The 24,011-nt window shown below is 37.7% G+C and overlaps 1 protein-coding gene across 1 annotated transcript in view; it reads right to left on the bottom strand.

Moving 5' to 3' along the window:
- SLC9A6 (solute carrier family 9 member A6) overlaps positions 1 to 24,011 on the bottom strand; it is a 64,854-nt gene that overhangs the window by 8,780 nt on the left and 32,063 nt on the right. The window contains exons 11-15 of the mRNA XM_017659069.3: positions 19,476 to 19,587; positions 18,385 to 18,538; positions 12,942 to 12,972; positions 10,625 to 10,704; positions 5,421 to 5,526 (exon numbers count right to left, since the gene is read on the bottom strand). Coding sequence (XP_017514558.1) covers positions 5,421 to 5,526; positions 10,625 to 10,704; positions 12,942 to 12,972; positions 18,385 to 18,538; positions 19,476 to 19,587 — 483 coding nt within the window. The remainder of the gene's footprint in view (positions 1 to 5,420; positions 5,527 to 10,624; positions 10,705 to 12,941; positions 12,973 to 18,384; positions 18,539 to 19,475; positions 19,588 to 24,011) is intronic.

The raw sequence follows: 24,011 nt of genomic DNA, 5'->3' as shown, positions 1-24,011 counted from the left end.
CAGTTTGAAAAAGGCAGATGCACCCCTATGTTTATCGCTGCACTGTTTACAATAGCCAAGAAATGGAAGCAACCTAAGTGTCCATCAGTAGATGAATGGATAAAGAAGATGTGGTACATATACACAATGGAATATTATTCAGCCATAAGAAAAAAACAAATCCTACCATTCGCAACAACATGGATGGAGCTAGAGGGTATTATGCTCAGTGAAATAAGCCAAGTGGTGAAAAACAAATACCAAATGATTTCACTCATCTGTGGAGTATAAAACAAAAGAAAAACTGAAGGAACAAAACAGCAGCAGAATCACAGAACCCAAGAATGGACTAATAGTTACCAAAGGTAAAGAGACTCGGGAGAATGGGAGGGTAGGCAGGGATAAGGGTGGGAAAGAAGAAAGGGGGTATTATGATTAGCATGTATAGTGCATGGGGGACATGGGGAGGGCTGCGCAATACAGAGAAGACAAGTAGTGATTTTACAGCATCTTACTACACAGATGGACAGTGACTGAGAAGGGGTATGTTGGGGGGACTTGGTGAAGGGGGGAACCTAGTAAACATAATGTTCTTTCTGTAATTGTAGATTAATGATACCAAAATAAAAAAAAGAAAAATAAAAAAAACAAAGAAAGTCACAAGAGACAAAGAAGGACATTACATAATGATAAAGGGGTCAGTCCAACAAGAGGATATAACCATTATAAACATCTATGAACCCAACATAGGAGCACCTACATGTGTGAAACAAATACTAACAGAATTGAAGGGGGAAATAGAATGCAATGCATTCATTCTAGGAGACTTCAACACTCCACTCACTCCAAAGGACAGATCGACCAGAGAGAAAATAAGTAAGGACACAGAGGCACTGAACAACACATTAGAACAGATGGACCTAACAGACATCTACACAACACTCCACCCAAAAGCAGCAAGATACACATGCTTCTCAAGTGCACATGGAACATTTTCAAGAATAGGTCATATATTAGGCCACAAAAAGAGCATCAGTAAAATCAAAAGACTGAAATTGTACCAACCAGCTTCACAGACTACAAAGGTATGAAACTAGAAATACATTATGCAGAGAAAACAAAGAACCCCACAAACACATGGAGACTTAACAACATGCTCCTAAATAACCAATGGATCAATGACCAAATAAAACCAGAGATCAAGCAATATATGGAGACACATGACAACAGTAATTCAACACCGCAAAATCTGTGGGATGCAGCCAAGGCTGTGCTAAGAGGGAAGTATATTGCAATACAGGCCTACCTCAGGAAAGAAGAACAATTCCATATGAACAGTCTAAACTCACAATTGATGAAACTAGAAAAAGAAGAACAAATGAGGCCCAAAGTCAGTAGAAGGAGGGACATAATAAAGATTAGAGCATAAATAAATAAAATCAAGAAGAATAAAACAATAGAAAGAATCAATGAAAGCAGGAGCTGGTTCTTCAAGAAAATAAACAAAATAGATAAACCCCTAGCCAGACTTATCAAGAAAAAAAGAGAGTCTACACACATAAACAGAATCAGAAATGAGAAAGGAAAAATCACTACAGACACCACAGAAACACAAAGAATTATTAGGGAATACTATGAAAAATTATATGCAAACAAACTGGGTAACCTAGAAGAAATGGACAACTAGCTAGAAAAATACAACCTTCCAAGGCTGACCCAGGAAGAAACAGAAAATCTGAACAGACCAATTACCAGCAACGAATTGAACTGGCAATCAAAAACCTACCTAAGAACAAAACCCCTGGACTAGATGGTTTCACTGCTGAATTTTATCAAACATTTAGTGGAGACCTAATATCTAGCCTCCTTAAAGTTTTCCAAAAAGTAGAAGAGGAGGGAATACTTCCAAACTCATTCTCTGAGGCAAGCATCACTCTAATAACAAAACCAGGCAAAGACACCACAAAAACAGATCACAGACCAATATCCCTGATGAACATAGATGCAAAAATACTCAACAAATATTAGCAAATGGAATTCAAAAATACATCAAAAAGATCATCCATCATGATCAAGTAGGATTTATTCTAGTGATGCAAGGATGGTACAACATTCAAAAATCCATCAACATCATCTACCACATCAACAAAAAGGACAAAAACCACATGATCATCTCCATAGATGCTGAAAAAGCATTCGACAAAATTCAACATCCATTCATGATAAAAACTCTCAGCAAAATGGGTATAGAGGGCAAGTACCTTAACATAATAAAGGACATATATGACAAACCCACAGTCAACATCATACTTAACAGTGAGAAGCTGCAAGCTTTTCCTTCAAGTTTGGAAACAAGACAAGGATCCCCACTCTCCCCACTTTTATTCAACATAGTTCTGGTGATCCTAGCCATGGCAATCAGACAACACAAAGAAATACAGGGCATCCAGATTGGTAGAGAAGAACTTAAACTGTCACTGTTTGCAGATGACATGATATTTTTCATAAAAAACCCCTAAAGAATCAACTCCAAAACTACTAGAACTAATATCTGAATTCAGCAAAGTTGTAGGATACAAAATTAACACACAGAAATCTGTCGCATTCCTACACACTAACGATGAACTAGCAGAAAGAGAAATCAGGAAAACAATTCCATTCACAATTGCATCAAAAAGAGTAAAATAACTAGGAATAAACCTAATAAAGTAAGTGAAAGACCTATACCCTGAAAACTACAAGACACTCATGAGAGATATTAAAGAAGATACCAATCAATGAAAATACATCCTGTGCTAATGGATAGGAAGAATTAATATTGTCAAAATGGCCATCCTGCCTAAGGCAATCTACAGATTCAACGCAATTCCTATCAAAATACCAATAACATTCTTCACCGAACTAGAACAAATAGTTCTAAAATTCATATGGAACCACAAAAGACCCCAAATATCCAAAGCAATCCTGAGAAGGAAGAATAAAGCTGGGGGGATTATGCTTCCCAGCTTCAAGTTCTACTACAAAGCCACAGTCATCAAGACAATTTGGTACTGGCACAAGAACAGACACATAGACCAATGGAAAAGACTAGAGAGCCCAGATATAAATCCAAGCATATATGGTCAATTAATATTCAATAAAGGAGCCATGGACATACAATGGGGAAATGACAGCCTCTTCATCAACTGATGTTGGCAAAACTGGACAGTTACATGCAAGAGAATGAAACTGGATTACTGTCTAACCTCACATACAAAAGTAAACTTGACAAAACCGAAAGTTTCTGTGATGACTGCCCTTACACTGTTCACCATGCAAGAACTTATTCACTATGTAAGAATTTGTTCACCATGTAAGAACTTGTTCGTTATGCTTCAGAAGATTGGAGACTGTTGAGAATTAGGCTTGGGGTTGATTAATGATTGTGCACTGAGTCCCCTATACAGAATTTTATTGTTGTTAACAACCATTTGATCAATAAATATGAGAGATGCCCTCTCAAAAAAAAAAAAAAGTCAACTTGAAATGGATCAAAGACCTGAATGTAAGTCAAGAAACCATAAAACTCTTAGAAGACAACATAGACAGAAATCTCCTGAATAAAAACATGAGCAACCTTTTCCTGAACGCATATACTCAGGCAAAGGAAACAAAGCAAAAATGAACAAATGGGACCACATCAAGCTAAAAGTAAAGGACACCATCAGCAGAACAAAAAGGCATCCTACAGTATGGGAGAATATATTTGTAAATGACATATCTGACAAGGGTTTAATATCCAAATTATATAAAGAACTCATACACCTCAACAACCAAAAAGCAAGTAATCTGATTAAAAATTGGGCAGAGGATTTGAAGAGAGAATTCTCCAAAGAAGAAATTCAGATGGCCAAGAGGCACATGAAAAGATGTTCCACATCACTAATTATCAGGTAAATGCAAATTAAAACCACAATGAGATATCACCTCACACCAGTAAGGATGGCCAGCATTGAAAAGACTAAGAACAACAAATGCTGGCGAGGTTGCAGAGAATGGGGAACCCTCCTACATTGCTGGAGGGAATGTAAATTAGTTCAACCATTGTAGAAAGCAGTATGAAGGTTCCTCAAAAAACTAAAAATTGAATTACCATTTGACCCGGGAATCCCACTCCTTGGAATTTACCCAAAGAATACAACTTCTCAGACTCAAAATGATATATGCACCCCTATGTTTATTGCAGCGCTATTTACAATAGCCAAGATATGGAAGCAACCTAAGTGTCCATCAGTAGATGAATGAATAAAGAAGAAGTGGTACATATACACAATGGAATACTATTCAACCATAAGAAAGAAACAAATCCTACCATTTGCAACAACATGGATGGAGCTGGAGAGTACTATGCTTATTGAAATATGCCAGGCAGAGAAAGACAAGTACCAAATGATTTCCTTCACTGTGGAGTATAACAATGAAGCATAACTGGAGGAACAAAATAGCAGCAGACTCAGACTCCAGGAACGGAGTAGCGGTTTCCAAAGGGGTGGGGTGGGGGAAGGCAGGTGGGGAGGTGGGGAGAAGGGGATTGTGGGGTATCATGATTGGTGCATGTGGTGTGTGTGCAGTCACGGGGAAGACAGTGTAGCTCAGAGAAGACAAATAGGGACTCTGTGGCATTTTACCACACTGATGGACAGTGACTGCAATGGGGTATGGGGAGTGACTCAATAATATGGGTGAATGTAGTAACCACATTGTTTTTTTCATGTGAAACCTTCATAAGAGTGTATATCAATGATACCTTAATAAAAAAGTTGTATAAAAATAAAATAAAATTAGAAGGGAAAAAAAGATGTTCATACTCTAAAATAAAGGCTGGTTAGCATTTGTCATTCCTTTCTTTGTTGCCATACTTGCTGAATCACCAATCATATGTTGTGGAAAAGGAAAAACATATGGAATCTAGATTATATCTAGATAGGCTCATGCCACCCAGCAACATGAAACACAGGTAGATACATTTTCCCTAATATCCAAAAGTCAGTAGGTGTGAACTAAATGACCATCTGTTGTACTTTAGGGGCATCAAATATTGTTTTATTAATCCCCTCAGCATCATTGTGACAACCCTAGTTTATAGATTAAAATACATGCATTTAGTTCTGAGCTCATGCCACAAACCGCAAATAAATGAAAACCAGCATGGAAATGGGATTAGTTATTAAAATCACTGACAGTAAGATAAGGTACCAGTCTACATGTTTTCAAATGGTGCTTCAAAAGCTGTGAATTATATTTTCAGATTTCAGTGTATTTTCTGGCTAAGCAAAATATGCTTATATTCCCTCTCGTGGATTTTATACCTTAAAGGCAAGCCAAGCCAAACCAGTAAACACATCCAAACCAGATAAATTTAACTTAATGAAAACCTTAGATTTTGGATAAAACCAACTTACCTCATAAGCCTGGGGGCTTGTCAGGCACCTCGCAATGGGTCCACAGCAGGCAGGGAGTGTTGTTGTGAGAGGAGGCCCACTGTGTGTCAGCAGGGGCTTCAGATAGCTGTACTGGTTAAGGAAGAGGTGCGTTCCTTTCTTCACAAATTTAAAAGAACAACTTATTTGGTAAGAACTGCTGTCACTGTGTGCATCCCTCTTTAGAGGACAACAAACAGCTTTCACATATGTTGTCTCATTTCATTACCACCTTATGTACATACAGCAAAGGGAGATTTTGTTATGATCTCTATTACACACATATGGAAACTGAGGCACACAGAAGTCAGTGATCCACCTGAAGTCACACAATTAAGTAAAGGGAGGACCAAGGCTCAAATCCAGATTGATTTGATACCAAATCCTGTGCCCTTTGTAACATACTGCCTTTCTGATTTTACTGAAACCAAAAGGAAGACAAATTCACTCTTGATTTAGCACTGAAGGAGATACAGAAGTAGTAGAGAATGGTAACAGTCAGAAAAGAGATTAAACATTCTGGTAGTAGAATACAATTATAAAAATGGTTTCAATCATTTATTATGGATTCAGCTGGCCACTTAAAACTTCAGTATCAAAGGAAACTGAATTAACTATCATGAGTTCCACTATGATAGGCCCTCATTTCAGTACTCATTTATTCTCCAAAAAGTAAAAACAAATGTTATAATATATAGACACTCAGAAGGAAAAAAGAGGGAATCATAAGAAGTACAGAGAAAGGGAGAAAGAAACATACACACAATCCCCACTTTCAAAAATCAGATACAACTAAGGTTGTTCTCAATTAAAAATGAGGAAGTCAAGAGAAAAGATCATTAATTCTCCCACATTTATAAATTCTAAGTAAAGATTAAATAAAGTATGTTATATAAGTGCACTTACATACTTTATTTTTATATTTAATTTTATAAATACCTGGCCACACAAAATCACTGGAAACCTGGAATGATGAATTCTACTAGTGCATTAAGTACAGAAACTACAAGACCTTAGTCTACTGGTACTTCATAGGGTAGTACTGAAGCTAACAAGTCTTGGTGTTTAACTCTATATGAATAAATTCCTTAAAAACTCAAACTTTCCAAACATTGACAAAAGGGAAAAAAACCCTGAATAGTCCTATATTGATTAAAGAAATTTAAAACCTTCTAATACAAGACACTCCAGGCCCAGGTGACTTCAATGGTAAAATCTTCTAGTATTTAAGGAAGAAATAATACCAATCCTCCAGGAAATAGAAAAATTCTTCCTCACTCATTTTATAAAACCAGCATAATATTTTTATGGAAATTTAACAAAGACATTACAAGAAAAAAATCTCCCACAAACCAGCATCTCCCATGAAAATGGACACAAAAATCAGACAGCTTATTAGTAAATTAAATCCCGTGACATACATAAGGGATAACACAACATGACCAAGTGGGATTTGTTCTACAAATGCAAGATTGGTTTAACATTCAAACAACCCATGAAAATTAGCACAACAGATTAAAAGAGAAAAAATAAACACATGGCCGTCTCAATTGATGCAGAAAAAGCATCTGATAATATTCAATACCTGTTCATGATAAAAACTCTCAGCAGACTAGAAATAGAAGAGAATATTTTTAACTTGATAAAGAGTATCTCAAAACCTACAGTTAAAATATTTAATGGTGAAATATTGAAAAATTTTCCCCTGAGGTCAGGAATAAGACAATAATCTCCACTATCATCACTTATACTCAACATGGTACTGGAGAGGTTCAGCCAGTGTAATAAGATATAAAAAGAAATTCAAGGCATTAGAAATGAAAAATTAAAGGATTATTGTTCACTTGATTACATGTATAGAAAATCAAAGAGAATCTACAAACTATTAGGAAAAGTAAATGAGCTTTACAAGATCGCTGGATACAAAGCCAATATATAAAAATCCAATTGTATATCTATATAAAAGCAAACAAGTAGAAAATAAAATAAATAATTTGCAATAGCATCAAAAATATCAAATATTCAGGGATAAGTATAATGAAAGAGGTGCAAGACTTCTTACTGAAAACTATAAAACATTAAGAGAGAAAGGTCTAAATAAATGGAGAAATATACTGTGTTCATGGATTAGAATATTCAATATTGTTAAGATGACAGTTCTCTCTAAATTCGTAAACATATTTAATAAAAACACAATAAAATTGCCGGTGGGTTGTGTGTATGTCTGTGTGTGCATGTATGGAAAATGACAAGCTGTTTCTAAAATTCACATGAAAATGCAATGAACCTAAAATAGCCAAGGCAATATTCAAGAATTTCCCTTCTTCTGAACCCCTAAACCTGTAGAATTTCCCTTATTGGATAGCTAGACTTATTATAAGGTACAAAAATTAAGAGAGTGTGGTACTGATGTAAAAATAGACAAACAGAAGAGTCCAGAAATAGACCTCCACTTATATGGCCGAGTGATTTACAACAAAGGCCCCAGTACAGTTCAGTGGGGTAAGGATGGCATTTTCAACAAATGGTGCTGGGTCAGTTGACTATTCATATGGAAAAAAGTAGGCTTTGACCCACGCCTCTACCATACACAAAAATTAATTTGTGGTGGATCCAAGACCTCAGTGTGTTAGCTGAAACACATTTTTAGAAGAAAACATAGGAAAATATCTTCATGACCTTGGGATATGAAATATTTTAAGACACCAAAAGCACTAATCAACCAAAAGAAAGGATTACTTAAATAAACTTCATTTTATTATGAATATGAAAATTCATTATTATTAAAATGAAGGATTTCTGTCCCTCAAAAGACAGGATTAAAAAAAATGAAAAGGCAAGTTACAGATTGGGAGAAGATATTCACAGTATATATAAGCAACAAAGAGCCCAATTCAGGAATGCAGAAAGAACTACAAGTCAATAAGGAGACAAGAAAACTCAATTAAATAATGGGCAAAAGAACTGAATAGACACATTCTGTAAAAGAGGATATCTATCCAAATGGCAAAAACTACATGAAAGGATGATTGACCTCACTGGTCATCAGAGAAATGCAAATTAAACCACCTAAGATATCAGTACCCATTTAGCCCATCAAAATGGCTAAAATTTAAAAGACTGACAAATACCAAATTTTGGTGTAGATGTGTAACAACGGGAATTCCCTTAACTTGTTGAAGGGGATGTAAATTGGTTACAACCACTCTGGAAAACTGGTTGGCAAAATCTACTAAAGCTAAACATACACTTGCCCTAAATGCCACTCCTAGGTATATACCCAAAAGAAATGAGTGTCTGTGTTCACCAAAAGATGTATATATGAATGTTGAGTTTTGTTTGTAATAGTCATAAGCTGGAAACAACCTAAATGTTTATCAACAGTAGAATGACTGAAAAACCAAACAAACCCCTACATAGTATATTCCTACTATGGAACACTACACAGCAATGAAAAGAATGAATAACTGGTACAGGCCACTACATGGATAAATTACACAATGTTGAATGAAAGAAGCAAGACATAAAATAGTACATAATATATGATTCCATTTTTCTGAAGATCAAAAACAGATAAAAGTAATCAATGTGCTAGATATCAGAGTGGTGGTCGCCCTTTCAGGGAGTAGGGGAGGCACTGCTTACTGTAAGGGAACACAGAGCACATTCTGGGGTGCTGGAAATGTCCTATGTATCTTTATATGGTGGCAGGCACACAGTTGTAGACATAGGTCAAAATTAAGCTGTACATTTAATTTTTGTGTACATTACTGTACTTAAGTTATATATCAATTATCACAATCTGGCTACACAAAGGAACTGAAATGTAGAATGATGAATGATTAATTCTACTAGGACACTGGGTATTAAAATGACCAGGCCTTGGCTTAATACTACTTAATATGGTAGAACTGAGTTAAACAAATCTTGGTGTTTACTTCTATAAGAATATACAGAAAAATAAGCTAATGTTTTATTCTTTCTTTACATTAGGATCATTTAATTGTTTTGTATTAGGCAGAAAATGTACAAAACATTTCATGCAGGAAACACTAAACAACTTTTGTTTAACCAGAGAGATGAAAAAGCCCCAAGAGATATGGTAGTGGCTTACACCCAAAATGCTGATAAGGGAGCCAAAAGTAATGACATAATCATTAAAAAATGTTAAAGAGCCAGGATCTCTCTCTCTAATGGGAGTCTTAATACCACAGATATGTTTGCATTCTTGTTTCCATACACTTATTTAATTTTGAACACTTGCAAAAAGTGAATGTAAAAATCTAGCAAACATAATATAGTAAATAGTAGCTTTTAATGATAAGTGTCAAGTGCATTTTTCTTAAGTATGGAAGACTTTGATCAGGATGTCAAAAGCAAGGAAAAAAATTTTTTACATGGTTGTCCCAAATTTAATTCAGTGGAACATAAACCAAGTTCTGATTCATTTATTGATTAAGTCTCAGTCCAAGAGAACTCCATGTTCCCTTTTCTACTTCAATTTTCAAATAAGAAACTAATGTCAATAAGTAGTGAGTGATAGAATGTTTTCTAAAAGGCATGATTTAAATAGGTTATGGGATATAACAGGACCCAATGTGTAGCTACAAAGAAGACTGTTACAATAGGAAGAGAAAGAAACTTGGTAGACCATGAAACACTGGCATTCTGAATGGAGAGGAGAATCTCTGTTTTTGGAAAGGTCAGAGAAAAAAGTCGTATCACTGACTATCTAACACTACTGCATTTTATTCTTATTCTCAGGCTTTTTCCTAAGGCAGCCTCTCCTCTTTTACCCCAGCAAATACACTGACAAGAACCCAAAGTTCATGTCAGAGCTGAGATGAACCAGATTGTAGGATTCACTAAATTAGCTAAAGAGCAATAAACATTAGTTTGCTCAATAAATAAACCTATACATCAAAGAAAGTCTATCACAAGGGCTCCTGAGTCCCTTCACACAGCCAGTATCTGCACTAACCAGTCCCTACTGGTATCATTGGTTTTCAGGGGAACTCATTTGTATGTGTCCCTTTAATCACCTTCTCCACTACATCAAAGGGGAATGGGAAGACCAAAGGCAGGTTTTATATTCCACTTCAGGATGGGCATGGTCAGAACAGTTGTTCCATTAAACTGAAATAATCCGTGTCCATACTACCATTTTCCCCCTCAATAAAGGATACTTATGATCAAAGTTGTACCATATCCGGAAAAGCCAGGCACTCTCTGCTTTGGTAGTTCTTCTTTCATTTTCAGGAATACCCTGTAAACAGATAATAAAGAAATCAATATATACACAAAGATAAAAACACATCTATTTAGAGTTATTTCTTTGTAGACTCAGAAATATAGCCTACTTCATATAAGACACATTCTAACGTAGGTTATCATTAGACATTTAACAGCTTGTATATTGCAGCTTTGGAATAAAAAATTGAAATGTTTTTTTCTGAACATTTACTCAGGCTGCTTGGTGATTTATGAGTCTACCATCATTTAGAAAATCAATGTGGGATAATTCACCCCTTAAATTTGGAGGTCTTACACCCACAATGTGAATTTTATCTTAAGTAGAAAACATCATATCAACATCCCTATCTCTGGGAGTTGTCATGGGTCCCAAAAAAAACTGGTATTTTCAAAGTTGCTACCATGTTCTTAGAACACTAGCAAAATGAAAGCAGATAAGGAATGTCCATGATAAGCCTGGCTGGCAGGAAGGGAAAACTAACATAGCAAGCAGGACTCTTCTAAAATAGCTTCCAAAAACATAAGCTGAGCTCTCATTTGTAATATGGTTTAGTCAGTTGTGGGGCAGTGACGTAATCTGGTTTGTCTCAGCTCTGACTTGAACCGATGGGCAAGCCCCTTTCCCTCTCTGGGCCTGAATTTCTTCATGTATACAACGTGAGGGTTAGAGACTCTCAAAGGTCTTTCTAGCCCAGATGTTCTCTAGTTCCATGATTTTCTAAGAGCACAGAGTTTGGATTCTGGGTTTTAGTTCCTTTCTATCCTTCCTGATCCTCAAAATAAGTGAATCTTCCACAGCATGTATCAAAACATACACAATATAAAAATGTTTGAGAACACTGTATGGGTTTAGAAGAGCTGAAAACCCCCTGTAATTCCTTTCACAGCAGTAGGCATAGGTTTGTGTATCTCCACTTTTTGAAAAGCAATTTATCTATAACTGTCATGATTCCCTTACCACACAAACACCTGTACACTCAAGCCCCACATGCTCCATAGTTACTGTAATGTTCCTCTGTGCTTCCCAGTGGACAATTGCATTACTAAGTAAACAATATAGCAAACCAAGATATCCATAGGGTTTTGAGGGCCAGGGAATAATGTTATTTTTCTTCTGTATGTCACAGTTGGTACTCATCTACCTGGCTCCCCCCCCGTCACTCCATTTCTCCTCTGTGGTGACATACAGACAGTGATCAAGCATTTGTCTGGTGAGCTGTATGACAACCTTATTCTTGTTTGGACACAGAGGTAGAGGCACTGGGAAGCCATTATCCCTTGGGAACTACCCCAGAAGCTCAGCATCATGGGGATTTATCCTGCTCAGTTTGTACAAGTATTTCAAGCCCATGAAACTATAAGGTTCTGACCACAAGAGAGTCAAGTAATCACTATATCATATACACACTCATCAGTCAACAGCTAACAAAATTAGTGTTTAGGAAACAAATCTGATAGATGTTTTTTTAACCACATCCTGAACACCAATAGACCAGAGCTTGTTTCAGACAAGAAAAGAGTTGTTTTGAAAGAGATGCTTTCCATATTCAAAAACCTAGTTTCTGTGATTTCCCAAAAATGACAAAAGAGTCATTTTTCAGGGGTGCTCAGAAATCATTAAAAAGCAGATGGAAAATACCAGAAAAGGGTGATCAGTCTAGAAAGGGCACCAAGTTACATTGCACACAGTCTAAAAGGCTCAGGTTCAGAGGAACAACTGAAAAAATGACACAAGGAAGTGAGCAAGGAAAAGTGGGCTAGGCTGAGGGATAGGGTAAGAAAGTCTTCCCTGGAACAGACAGGGAAGACTGGCTGAAGATTCCAAAGCTTCTAGGCAGTTCTCAAGGGCAACTGCTGGTCATCCAATTTGAAAGTTTCACAGGAAGAGCCGCTGGAGTGGGATTTACATCAGAGACAAGCTTTCATGCGCAAACCAAAGTGGAAAAAGGCTCTCTGTGCCAGAGCAGTCACTTGAAAACCCAGGAGTACATAAGGGACTGTTCTCCTCTGTGGCCAAAACCCAGGTTGGCCCACAGATATGAGAACTGTCATCCTTGATAACCACATGCTGTCTAAAATTTGGTTTTGTCTCCATTGAGCAGTGAGAAAAGCCAGGAATGATGTCAGTTAAAAGCTGATGGAAATAGGACAAGATCTAAATAATAGTGACAAGTTGAGAGTAGATTATTTTCTTTCCAAACAACTGCACATTTGACAGAAATGCTAGAGACAACACAAATACATATTTACCAAATGTTCTTGATCTGAATCAACACCAACCCTAAAGGAGAAACACAAAAGGCAATGAGAACTTGGAGCCAAATGAAGGTATATTCACATATGTACACTGCCAGGCAACTACTTTTCTCAACACATAAGTTACAGAATGGTTAATATTTTCTTGCTTCTCTGTGGTTGGTGATAGAAATTTTTGGTTCCTGCCACTTCCTCAGCAACAGCTTGGTTCCTAAGGCAAGCAGGGTCTATTAATGATTCTCTTCTTGCAATCCCTCTTAACAGTTTCAGAAACACAACATTTTCTTCTATGAATGTAAGTCCACTATAAGCAGGGTCAGGGAAAACAGCATTGCTCCAGTTGCTGAATAAGAACTACTGGGTAGTTCCAGAACCAAGGCTGGCACAGTGCAGTTCCCCGAGGGAGGAGTATGTTTTCAAACCTCTCAGCTCACATGGCAACATTCTGTTATGATGACTGAAAAAAGGGTCCAATGACAGTATTTTTCATAGCCTGATGGAAAGACATTAGCTTTGCTTCTTCATAATTGTTTTTTATCTGCTTAAAATTCCTGCTTTCTGTGTCCTGGGAACAGTTTCATTATGAAGAAGTGCTCTTTGTCTCCTCTCTATCTCCTCAACATGAGCACTCTCTGATTGTTAATTCTTCTCTAAACTGTTTCTCTGATCTTCTCTCCTTTCCAGTTCAACTCATGGGGTCTGCAGCAGTTGGCTGTAAGGTTTTCCAGCTGCCAGGCTCTCCCCTTGAGTGAGCTGTCTAATGCACAGAACTCACTGGGTATGCCCTTGACCAAAGACTCTGAGAGTGGCTTATAACCCAGAAGGTCAAGTCTAAAGTCCTTTGTGTGGCATTCAAGACTCTACAAACTAGCAACCCCTGCCATCCAACCTACCTTTATACCCCTATTTCCCCTCATTCTCTTCTCCATACCCTGTATTAGCCATACCTGTCTATACCTTTCCCCAAATCCCTGTCCTCTCTTGGGCCTCCATGCTTTTGCTCAAGCTGTTCCTCTACCTGAACTGCACTGGTCCCTCATTTTTTTTACTTTTTTGCATTCCAAACGCACCATTCTATGATTCCTGCCCCCTGAGGCAGAATCATTTTTTTCCTGTGCTTTTACAGCACTTTCTAGATTCCTGTATTATAATACTTAGCTGTCAGTTATAGTTATTTACCTGTCAGTCTCCCCAGAAAGACTGTGAACTCCTTGAAGGTAAAGGCCATGTCTCAATTCATCTCTGTATCCCCAGAGTCTAGCACAGTACCTAACACACAATAGGTGCTCAAATGTTTATCAATTAGTCACTACTACAGACAACACAGAAAAAAGTGCGAGAAGCTGTAGCAGTAGCACCCCAGAATACAAGTAACACCTAAGGAAGAAAAATGATGCAAGAGCTCATCTGGAAGGCAAGTGAATCATGATCAAGTATCTGAAAACAGATGGTCATAACCAGATTCATAATTCAAAGACAGGCTTATTTCTTCTTTGTTAAAATGGCAGAAGCTGTTTAATATCTTCTTACCGTATTAAACTCTAACCACTTTTGTGCATCTAAAGTGACATCTAGTGGTCTTGCAGATAGCACATTTTAATACTGAGAATATTACTGGAAACCAATTCAATGTAATAAACATTTATAGAGCACTTATTATCTGCCAGGCACTGTGCTAGGCACAGGGCATAGACATGAATTAGACGTGGCCCCTGACCTCAAGGAGCTCACAGACTAGTGGGGGAAAACAGACTATAGAGCATAATCCCGAAGGACTTCACAATCAGGGAGAGCTGGGTTCCAATCTGGCTTCAGCTCCTTTCTAGCCTGTGAACTTAGTCAAGTAATGCAGTCCCAAGAACCACACTTTTTCATCTGGAAAATGGGGATATCCACAAGAGTTGCTGCAAGGATTAAATGAGAAAATGTATCTAAAGATTTTAAAAGGGTGCCTGACACATCATTAACACTCACTAAATGGTAGTTCTTATAACCATATTATTAAAAGTTTGATTGAAATAAGTTCTGTAATCAAGATACCCAATGCTGAGCAAATAGAAATGTGGTTCCAATAGAAAAGAAGACAAAAAGGAGGAGGCATTTGAGCCATGTCATTTCCTGAGAGTGAAAAAGAATTCCAGGCAGAGGAAACAGTATGAGCAAAGGTTTGGACACAGAGAAGTGCAAAGTGTGTGTGGTAAATGACAGGGAGCCAAATGTGATGGTCACAAACTGTGTGATAGGATGGAGTAGTAGCTGACCAGCTGGCTCTGAGCATCTGCTGTCCACACAACTGGAACAATCCTTTCTTTCACACTGTAAAATTGATCATGTCACTCCCGTGTTTTAAAATCCTGTAAGATTTCTAACTGGATTTTAAAGTCCAAACTCCCTACCAGATCCTACAAGACCCACAGGCCACATCGGGTGCACCTGGTGTCTCTGTAAATAAAATCTTGTTGGCACATAGCGACATCAACTGATTTATGTATTGTCTATGGCTGCTTTCATGATAGAGTTGAGTAGTTGAGACAGAGACATATGGCCTGCAAAGCCTAAAATATTTACCATCTGGCCTTTACAGGACATGTTTGTCGACCTCTGCCCCTACAGGGTCTTGCCCAGTTAATTTCCTACCTACTTTCCATCACTAAACTCCAGCTATGTGGGCTTTTATCCTGTTCATTAAACAGGCTAAGTTTGTTCCTACCTCAGGGCGTTTGCACTGCTTTCCCTTCTGCCAGGACTGCTCTTCTTCCTGCTCACTTTTTAACTGGCAACATCTTATCACTCATGTGCACTGAGCTCAAATGCAACCTGAGAGAACTTTCCTGACCACAGCCTATAAAACACTACTCTCCTCCCCACTATAACAGTACCTTGTCTGTCGTCATGGCATTTAATATCATCTAAAATTGTCACCATCATTCATTTACTAGTTTTTTGTCTGTCTTCTCCCCCTGGAGTGCAGACTTTATGAGGGCAGGGACCTTTTCCATCTCGTCACTACCAGTGCACCTCCTGAGAGCAGGGCCTCCTGACCTTCCGTCACTGACATCTGGCCCAGACGGCTCTGCCGTGGGGGCTGCTCTGTGCACTGTAGGGCATTTAGCAGCATCCTTGGCCTCCACCCACTAGAGGCCAGCAGCAGCCTCCTCTTTCTGATTGTGACAATCAGAAATGTCTCCAGACACTGCCAAAATCACCCCCAGTTGAGAACTACTAAGTTAAAGCTTAAAACAGTGGTTGGCACAGAGAAGACATGTAGTGAATCTACAGCATCTTACTACACTGATGGACAGTGACTGTAATGGGGGTTGTGGGGGGGACTTGGTGAAGGGGGAAACCTAATAAATATAATGTTCCTCATGTAAATGTAGATTGATACCAAAAAAAACAGTGGTTGGCACATGGTTGGTGTTCAATCAGTACTTACCAAATGAATGAATAAAAGGCACATTTGAAATGCTGTGCTAAAAGCTTTATAGACATTAGTTCACTGAATCCTTATAACAACCTTAAGTGGTAGATATATCTCACACACACATTATAACTGAGGAAACTGAGGCTTAAAAAGGTTAAAGAATGTGCCCAAGATCACAGAATTGGTAAATGAAAGAGAAAGGGCTCAAAGCCAAGTCTAAGTTTGCTTGAATCCTAAACCTTAAAGACTTACCAGCATCCTCAAAATTGTACTAGACAAATTTGCGGGGAGGAATGAGAAACTTAAAATCCACAGTTTGCAGAGGCCAAAAAACCCCACACCACCAACAAGAATTAGCCTAAGACTTTAAGGCAACGCATATAATTAAGTGCCTAACTATGCTACAGGACAGGCAAGGTGGGGCCAAAAAGCTTGCAGAGCTGGTAAGGTGGGTTCCACTTTATGTGAATAGGTGAGGTTTGGGGGTGCTGGTAAGCATGGGTATTCCTTTCTTTGTTAAGAGAACTGATTCTACTTAAACACTGAGATTCCACTGAAGACTTATTTTTCCTAAATTATCTTACATTTAATTTTATTCTTCTTAGTAGAATAAGGAAGAATCATTTACAAGCTCTTGAGGAAAGAAAGGAATTTAATCTTTCCAAAATTTAACACCCTCATTTCTTTATGCATCACAGTCTAAGAGAAATTAGGTGAGACCAGAGGCTCCTTTGTCTACCATTTAGTTCTCTGTATGATCTTGAACAACTTAGAAACTTTTTAAGCTTTTACTTCCTCACTTTTAAAATGGAGCTATTGTGATTAGATAAATATGTAAAATCACTTAGCAGAATGCCTGGCACACAGCCGGTGCTCAACAAATGCCAGGTCCTCCCTGACGTAATAATAATCGGGGTTGTAAGAACATTATTTCCATGTATATTTGACTATATGCAATAACAGCACAGAAACTGTAAGAAAGGGATTTGAATAGTAAAGAGAAATAAAGACAATAATAACATTCAAAGTGTGATTCCAGGCTGGCTTGTCTTTAGAATGTTAAAAGTAAGGCATAATGAATGGGAAAAAAAGGAGAACAGCTTCTATCAAATGTGAAATACTGTTTTCTCTAATGAACCCTACACATTCTGTAAGCTCAGAAAATCTTTTAAGGTTTATGAACTTGCAGTCAAACACAGAACTAAAATCTACAAAGGCTTTAGCAACATAGGATACTGTATCCATGGAAACAATGAAGAACTCTTGAGATACAAGGACACTTTCACATTGAATACATTAGTATGTATTTAAAACTAGGACCTCACAATCTTGGCAGTGGATTGTCAGATTAGAAGCAGTGCTAATTATATAGTTGAGAAAGAATGATACTATCAATTATTGATTAGGGTTGGAATAAACTGAACTGTCTCATATGCTGTAGACAGAAGAAAAACTTTTGATCTGATTTGGTATGGATCAAGAGCTTTAAATATATGCGTATCCTTTAACCAAGCAATTCCAGTTCTAGGAATGCACCCTATGGTAATAATCAAACATGCGCACAGTAGTATTTACACTTATGAATGTTCACAATGTTAATGGTAATACTAATAGCAAAATCCTCAAACGTTAATGGGAATAGCAAAATCCTAGAAACAATGCAAAAGTCCAATGATAGGGATTTGGTTAAATAAATTATGAGATATGGAACCATTAAAATTATTATGTAAATATATCTACTAACAAATGTTCATGCTATATCACATTTAAAAATCAGTTTACAAGAGTACCTGTAGCATTGCCCATTTTTGTTAAAAATATACATAATGCATAGTAAGAGGTATGGAAAGACATCCCTCAAAGTGGTAACAATGGTTTTTATTTTTCTTTTGTATATTTTCCATTTTTTCTGTACCATGTTATATACTTTTTGAAATGGAAAAAAATGAAACATTACATATTTGCCAAAGCTTAAAATTTTCTCATGATTAAAAGAAACCAGGCACTACCTACCTTATATGCAGGCATGACAGCATGGCAGTGGTGCCACCACCAAACACCCACACAGTAAAAAACACAATCAGAAGTGTGGTGCTAAACATCATTTGCCGTGCATAAGTGGCAGTATCTCGAATGGCCAAGGCAAATGCCATTGCACCACGAAGGCCTACAAGGGAATGGAAGAGGTATCTTCAATGACTCCTTACCAATGTGAGCTTCATAAATTCAGAGAAATAAGGCACTTTCTAAACACTTAGAAACATGTGGACAAATATATTCTACTGACACATAGATGTATATACAAATAGAGAATTAGAACAAAATACTGACATGCACTGATCTTTCAACAATGTTTTGAAATTATGTTCAAATTTACATGCAGTAAAATTCACTCTTTTTGGTGTGCAGTTCCATGAGTTTTGACAAATGCATAGAAGTGTGCTACCACTACCACAACCAAGACACAGAAGAGTTTCATCATCCCCCAAATTCCTTTGTGCTACCTCTTTTTGGTCCAACTTCTCTGTCACCCTGAAAAAACCCTTGGCAACCACTTATCTGCTCTCTATTGCTATGTTTTTGTCTTTGTGAGACTGTCATATAAAGGGGATTGTGCAGTATGTAAGCTTTTGACACTAGCTTCTTTCACTTAGCACAATGCCTCTGAAGTTTCTCCCTGTTGCTGTATCAATAGTTTGTTCTTTGTAGTGCTAAGCAGTACTCCATAGCTTGGACATACAAACCAGTTTGCTTATTCACTTACCCACTGGAAGAAAGATAATTGGGCTACTTCCAGGTTTTGACAATTATGAATAGAATTGCCATGAACATTCATACCAGTTTTTATATGAAAATGCATTAATTTTTATCTTCTCTACTATGGGTGACATATTTCTGAACTGGGAATTTGGAACCAAAACATGAAAAAATTCCCATAGAAGGGAATGGGACACTATAAAAAGAATTTTCTATTGGAGGTTACAACTTCAATGTTTAAGGGAGTTGTATATTACCAGCATATCATTTTCACTTAAAATCAAGCTGGCATAAGTGTTATGAGTGGGTGTTTGGTGTGAGCAAAGACAGGGAAAGTTATAACTTACCAGCAAACATCATCATGTGTTGAAAATTTGATCCAATCTTACTTCTTCTACCCAAATTAAGTAAAAGGGACAGAGGGTAAATATTGGCAGCTCTTCCCAAGAAAATAGCAATCTAAAATTATTAGGTTAAGGATAATTTTTTACTATTAATACTATTCAGACTATACATTCAAGATGGTGAAAGACTATCTTAGGGTGCTTGTTTGCAACACACATTCCTTTGATTCTGCTAATACAGCACCATCCAACTGAACTTTCAGCCACAACAGAAATGTTCTGTATCTGCACTGTTCAACATGGTGAGTGCCTGAAATGCCGCCAGTGTGACTGAGGAAATGCAATTTTAATTTTATTTCATTTAAACTAATTTAAATTTAAATAATCACATGTGGTTAGCTGCTACCAAATTGGACAATACAAATCTAACACGTAGGAAATTCATTCGATGAATAGGAACATGTTTAAAGCAGATCTTCTTAGGTATAACCAAAAGATTATTGATAAAACAGATTAATTCATTTTAGGTGCCACTGTTGGTAAGAGGAAGAGTAATACTGGTTAAATTTGCCCTTTCTTCCTCAGAACAAAGAAAAGGGGAGATCAAATACCACATACAACTTAATTTCCTGCTAGCCCCAGGATGTTCCTCCAAGTCTATGCATCCAACCTACTTCAAAAGGAAGCCTTAAAGGGGATTCAGACTGGTTTTAACTAGAAACCAATTTCAGTCCTTTTTTTCCCACTTGACTGTCCATAGAGGTTCCTGCTTTACAATGACAATTTTTATTTCAGGGCTCACAATAGTGTCCACCTCATTTTCTGAAAGGAATATAAAGGAAAAGGTAAGATTAAAAACAAAACAAAGTAGGAGGAAATGGTACTATCCTAAGTAACTTTGGAAATTGGTAGTATGTAAGACTGAAGGCAACAGGAACTGCACATAAGTATTATATGCTTATTGATAAAGTTGTTTCCCATGGAGTATTGGCTAACTATTCTGATACTGCTATGTATGCTGGAATGGAACAATTAAGTAAATGGATGGTGGATGGTGGGAGCCAGATTTCTCACTGCTGGAATGGGAGTTCACAGATCAGTAAGGGTAGGAGGCTAGAATGATATATCTGTGGTAATGGTTAGAGCTGGAAACATTGATATGAATTCATGTTTAGCTTAATAGAGATACAGATGGTTGAATACAGAAATATTTATTGACATATAAATATATATAGGAGTTAGTATACACATATATATTTCCTCCTTCTGTCAGCTGAGCCAGGACACTCTAGTAATACTGAACATACTTAGAGCCCAGATCTTCATTTCTAATACCATTCCCCCCAAAAAGGAAATAGGGTTCCTTGGAGAAATGGCTGATTCTAGAGCTGGGGCAGAACATACACAAAATGAGTCTGAAGCATCTTGTAGTTACACAAAGTAAGGAAGTGCTCAAAAAAAAAAATTCCAAAAAACACAATGATGGGGGTGTGGCAAAGACACTCAGGAACCCACTGAAAGAGTTCCCAACGGCCAAACCTGTAACAGTTTGGGCAACGAAAATTTTTAAAGTACTACTGTATCATAACCTAAACATATAATAAATAGAATAGGTTATCAATGAGTCCATACTGATACGAATAAATGGCATAAAACAATAAATGGGGGAGAATAGCTAAATCTTCCATGTAAAAAATTCCAAATAATTTTGTAGATACTCTGTCCTTGAGGAGGGGGATCCTAACACCCAACTCCCTATGTGGGGGCTGTAGCTCTGACTCCCTTCCAAGCAGTACGATATAGAAAGGGGAAAAATGAGTAACTTCACAACTGAGTAATCTGACAAACACTATCTCAGCCAAGAGATTAAGGGTAATAGCAACATTTATTAACATGCTAGTAAGAATGTACTCTTGATATGATATGATGTGATGAGACAAGCACTTTACTTCTGAGGTCTTCTTCCCAAAGATCACACAACCCCAATCTAATCATGGGGAAAATATCAGACAAATTCCAATTGTGGGAAATTCTGTAAAATACCTGACTAGCACCTCCTCAAAACCATCAAGGGTCATCAAAAACAAGTCTGAGAAACTGTCACAGACAAGCAGAACCTAAGGAGGCAGTGACAACTAAATGAAATGTCGTGTCCTGGATGGGACTTTGGACCAGAAAAAGGACATTAGGGAAAAACTCTGGGAATCTGAATAAAGTACGAACCTCAGTTAATAATAATATATCAACTTTGGTTCATTAATTGTGACACATGTATTATACTAATGTAGGATGTGAATAACAGGGGAACAACCTGGGTGTTGGGTATATGAGAACTTCCTGTATTATCTTCACAATTTTTCTGTATCTTTAAAACTATTCTAGAATACAAAGGTTATTAAAAACAGTGACTCCCTGGGAAAAACAAAACAAAACAATAACAACAAAACATGTGGGCTAATAATGTGGCAGTGACTGCTAGTTATATCCCCAGTATCTATTCTTCTCTTCCTCTATAGTAGTAGACACTTTCCCCTCTCACCTCCAATTCTCATCTGAGTACACAGCCATCTAGATAAAGAATGTAATTCCCAGCCTCCCTTGCAGTAGGTGTAACCAATGAATATTAAGCAGAAGTGATGTGTGAATATTTTGGGTTGTGTCCTTATAGGGAATTGGCAAACATGGGGGAGAGCCACTTTTGATCCTAAGAACAAGGGCAATTCCCTAAGGATAGCTGCAAGAAGGCTGCTTGGGACCCTAATGACTTTGTGGAGCAGAGATGCCATACCAGTTCAGACTTTTACATGAGAAAGAAATAAACTTCTGTCTTGTTTGAACCTCTGATAATTTGGGTCACTGTCACATGAAACCAAACCTATATCCTAATTAATATAGCCAGCAAGAGAACAAGTTTTTCCTGGTAAGAATCAATTTTCATGGTAGGATTTTGTAGTGAGGCACTTCAATTCCTAACAGACTCAGAAACCTATAGAGAATATTTAGCTTTGTTGCTGGGTAAGTATTGTGGATCAGCCACTGGACTGCTCAAAAATTTCTCAAAGACTAGCAGGACATGAAGTTATTGATCTCATGGGAGTCTTCCAGCTAAGGTTCTTCTCTGCTTAATAGGGCTTTACCATTTTGCTTGAAGTTCATTCACAGAAGACTAAGACTGCAGAATGGCATTTCAGTAATACCTTATTTTCTAGCAAAGACCCTACTTAAAGTTTAATTTTAAAACATCTATGTTAATCTCTTTGATCTTCATTCTGACGTGGTTTTCTAAAAGTATCTCTTTTGAAAATCACTAATTCAAACATCCCTCTCTCTGACCACAACCTCTCCTTCCATGTTTCTTGTTCATCTATCCCACTTGGATCATTCTTCCACCTCACTGGGACCTCCAGCCCAAAGATCCCTCTATCTGTCCCTCAGTCACTCCTCTCCCTTCTTCACTTTCCTTCTTAGCCACATCCTAATACTCTTCCCCAATACCCTACATTCACTTGCCCCTCTCTGTGCTTTCATTGCACTCACTTGACAAAACTCCAAACCTGAATGGACCCAACTATCTCTTCTCCATGCGTGTAGTTAAGTATTCCTGGGCAAAGTCATATAACAGGACAGATCAATTCTACTGTTAATATCTATTCCTCAGACTCAAAGGAGTCTCTAATACTGCTCAGCAATCCTACCACATTTCTTTGGTCAACTCACTCTCACACTCTCTGTAACAACTATTTCCAAACCTTCTCTTCAAAACTCCTATTACCTGTGGAAACCAGTCTCCAAGATGGTTCCCAATGATCTCTGCCTCCTAGTATTCATGCCTTTGTGTAGTCCCTGCTCACACTGTACCAGGGTCCATTTGTGTCACCAACAGAATTCAGCAGAAGGGATAACAGTATATCACTTCCAAGACCAGGTTATAAAAGGCACTTCACCTTCCATCTTGGTGCTCTCAGCTCACTCCCTCTGGGGGAAGCTATATTGTGAGTGGCCCCATGGAGAGGTCCATGTGGAAAAAAACCTGAAGCCTCCAGCTAACAGTCCTGTGAGTGAGCTTAGGGTGGATTCTCCAGACCCAGCTCTGACCTGAGAGAAGGCAGTCCCAGCCTACTGTAACCCCATGAGAGACCTTGAATCAGAACTACCCAACTAAGCTTTTCCTGGATTCCTGGCCCTCAGTGTGTGTGATGTACTATAGGTTTGTTGTTTTCAGCTGCTAAATTTTAGTGTAATTTGTTACACAGCAAATAACTGATAGGCTACCTGCTCCTACCTCGCTCTCAACAGATGATGTCATCTACTTTACAGATAAAAATAGAAACCATCAGAGAGAAGCTCCATCTTACAAACGTACTTTCATCTCTACATACCCTATCCTCTCCTGGAACAATGATGGAGCTGTGCCTCCTCCCACCAAAGGCCAATCCCTCCCCACATGCTTTGGATTCCATCTCCTCCTGCCTTCTCATGAGGCTGGCCCTGTTGATTACTCTCTTTCATATACTCAGTTTCTCCATTTCAACTGGGTTT

This window comes from Manis javanica, chromosome X (assembly GCF_040802235.1).
Source record: "Manis javanica isolate MJ-LG chromosome X, MJ_LKY, whole genome shotgun sequence".
Classification (NCBI taxonomy): Eukaryota; Metazoa; Chordata; class Mammalia; order Pholidota; family Manidae; genus Manis; species Manis javanica.
Note: the sequence above shows the minus strand (reverse complement) of the source record. Positions and strands in the feature narration are given on the sequence as shown.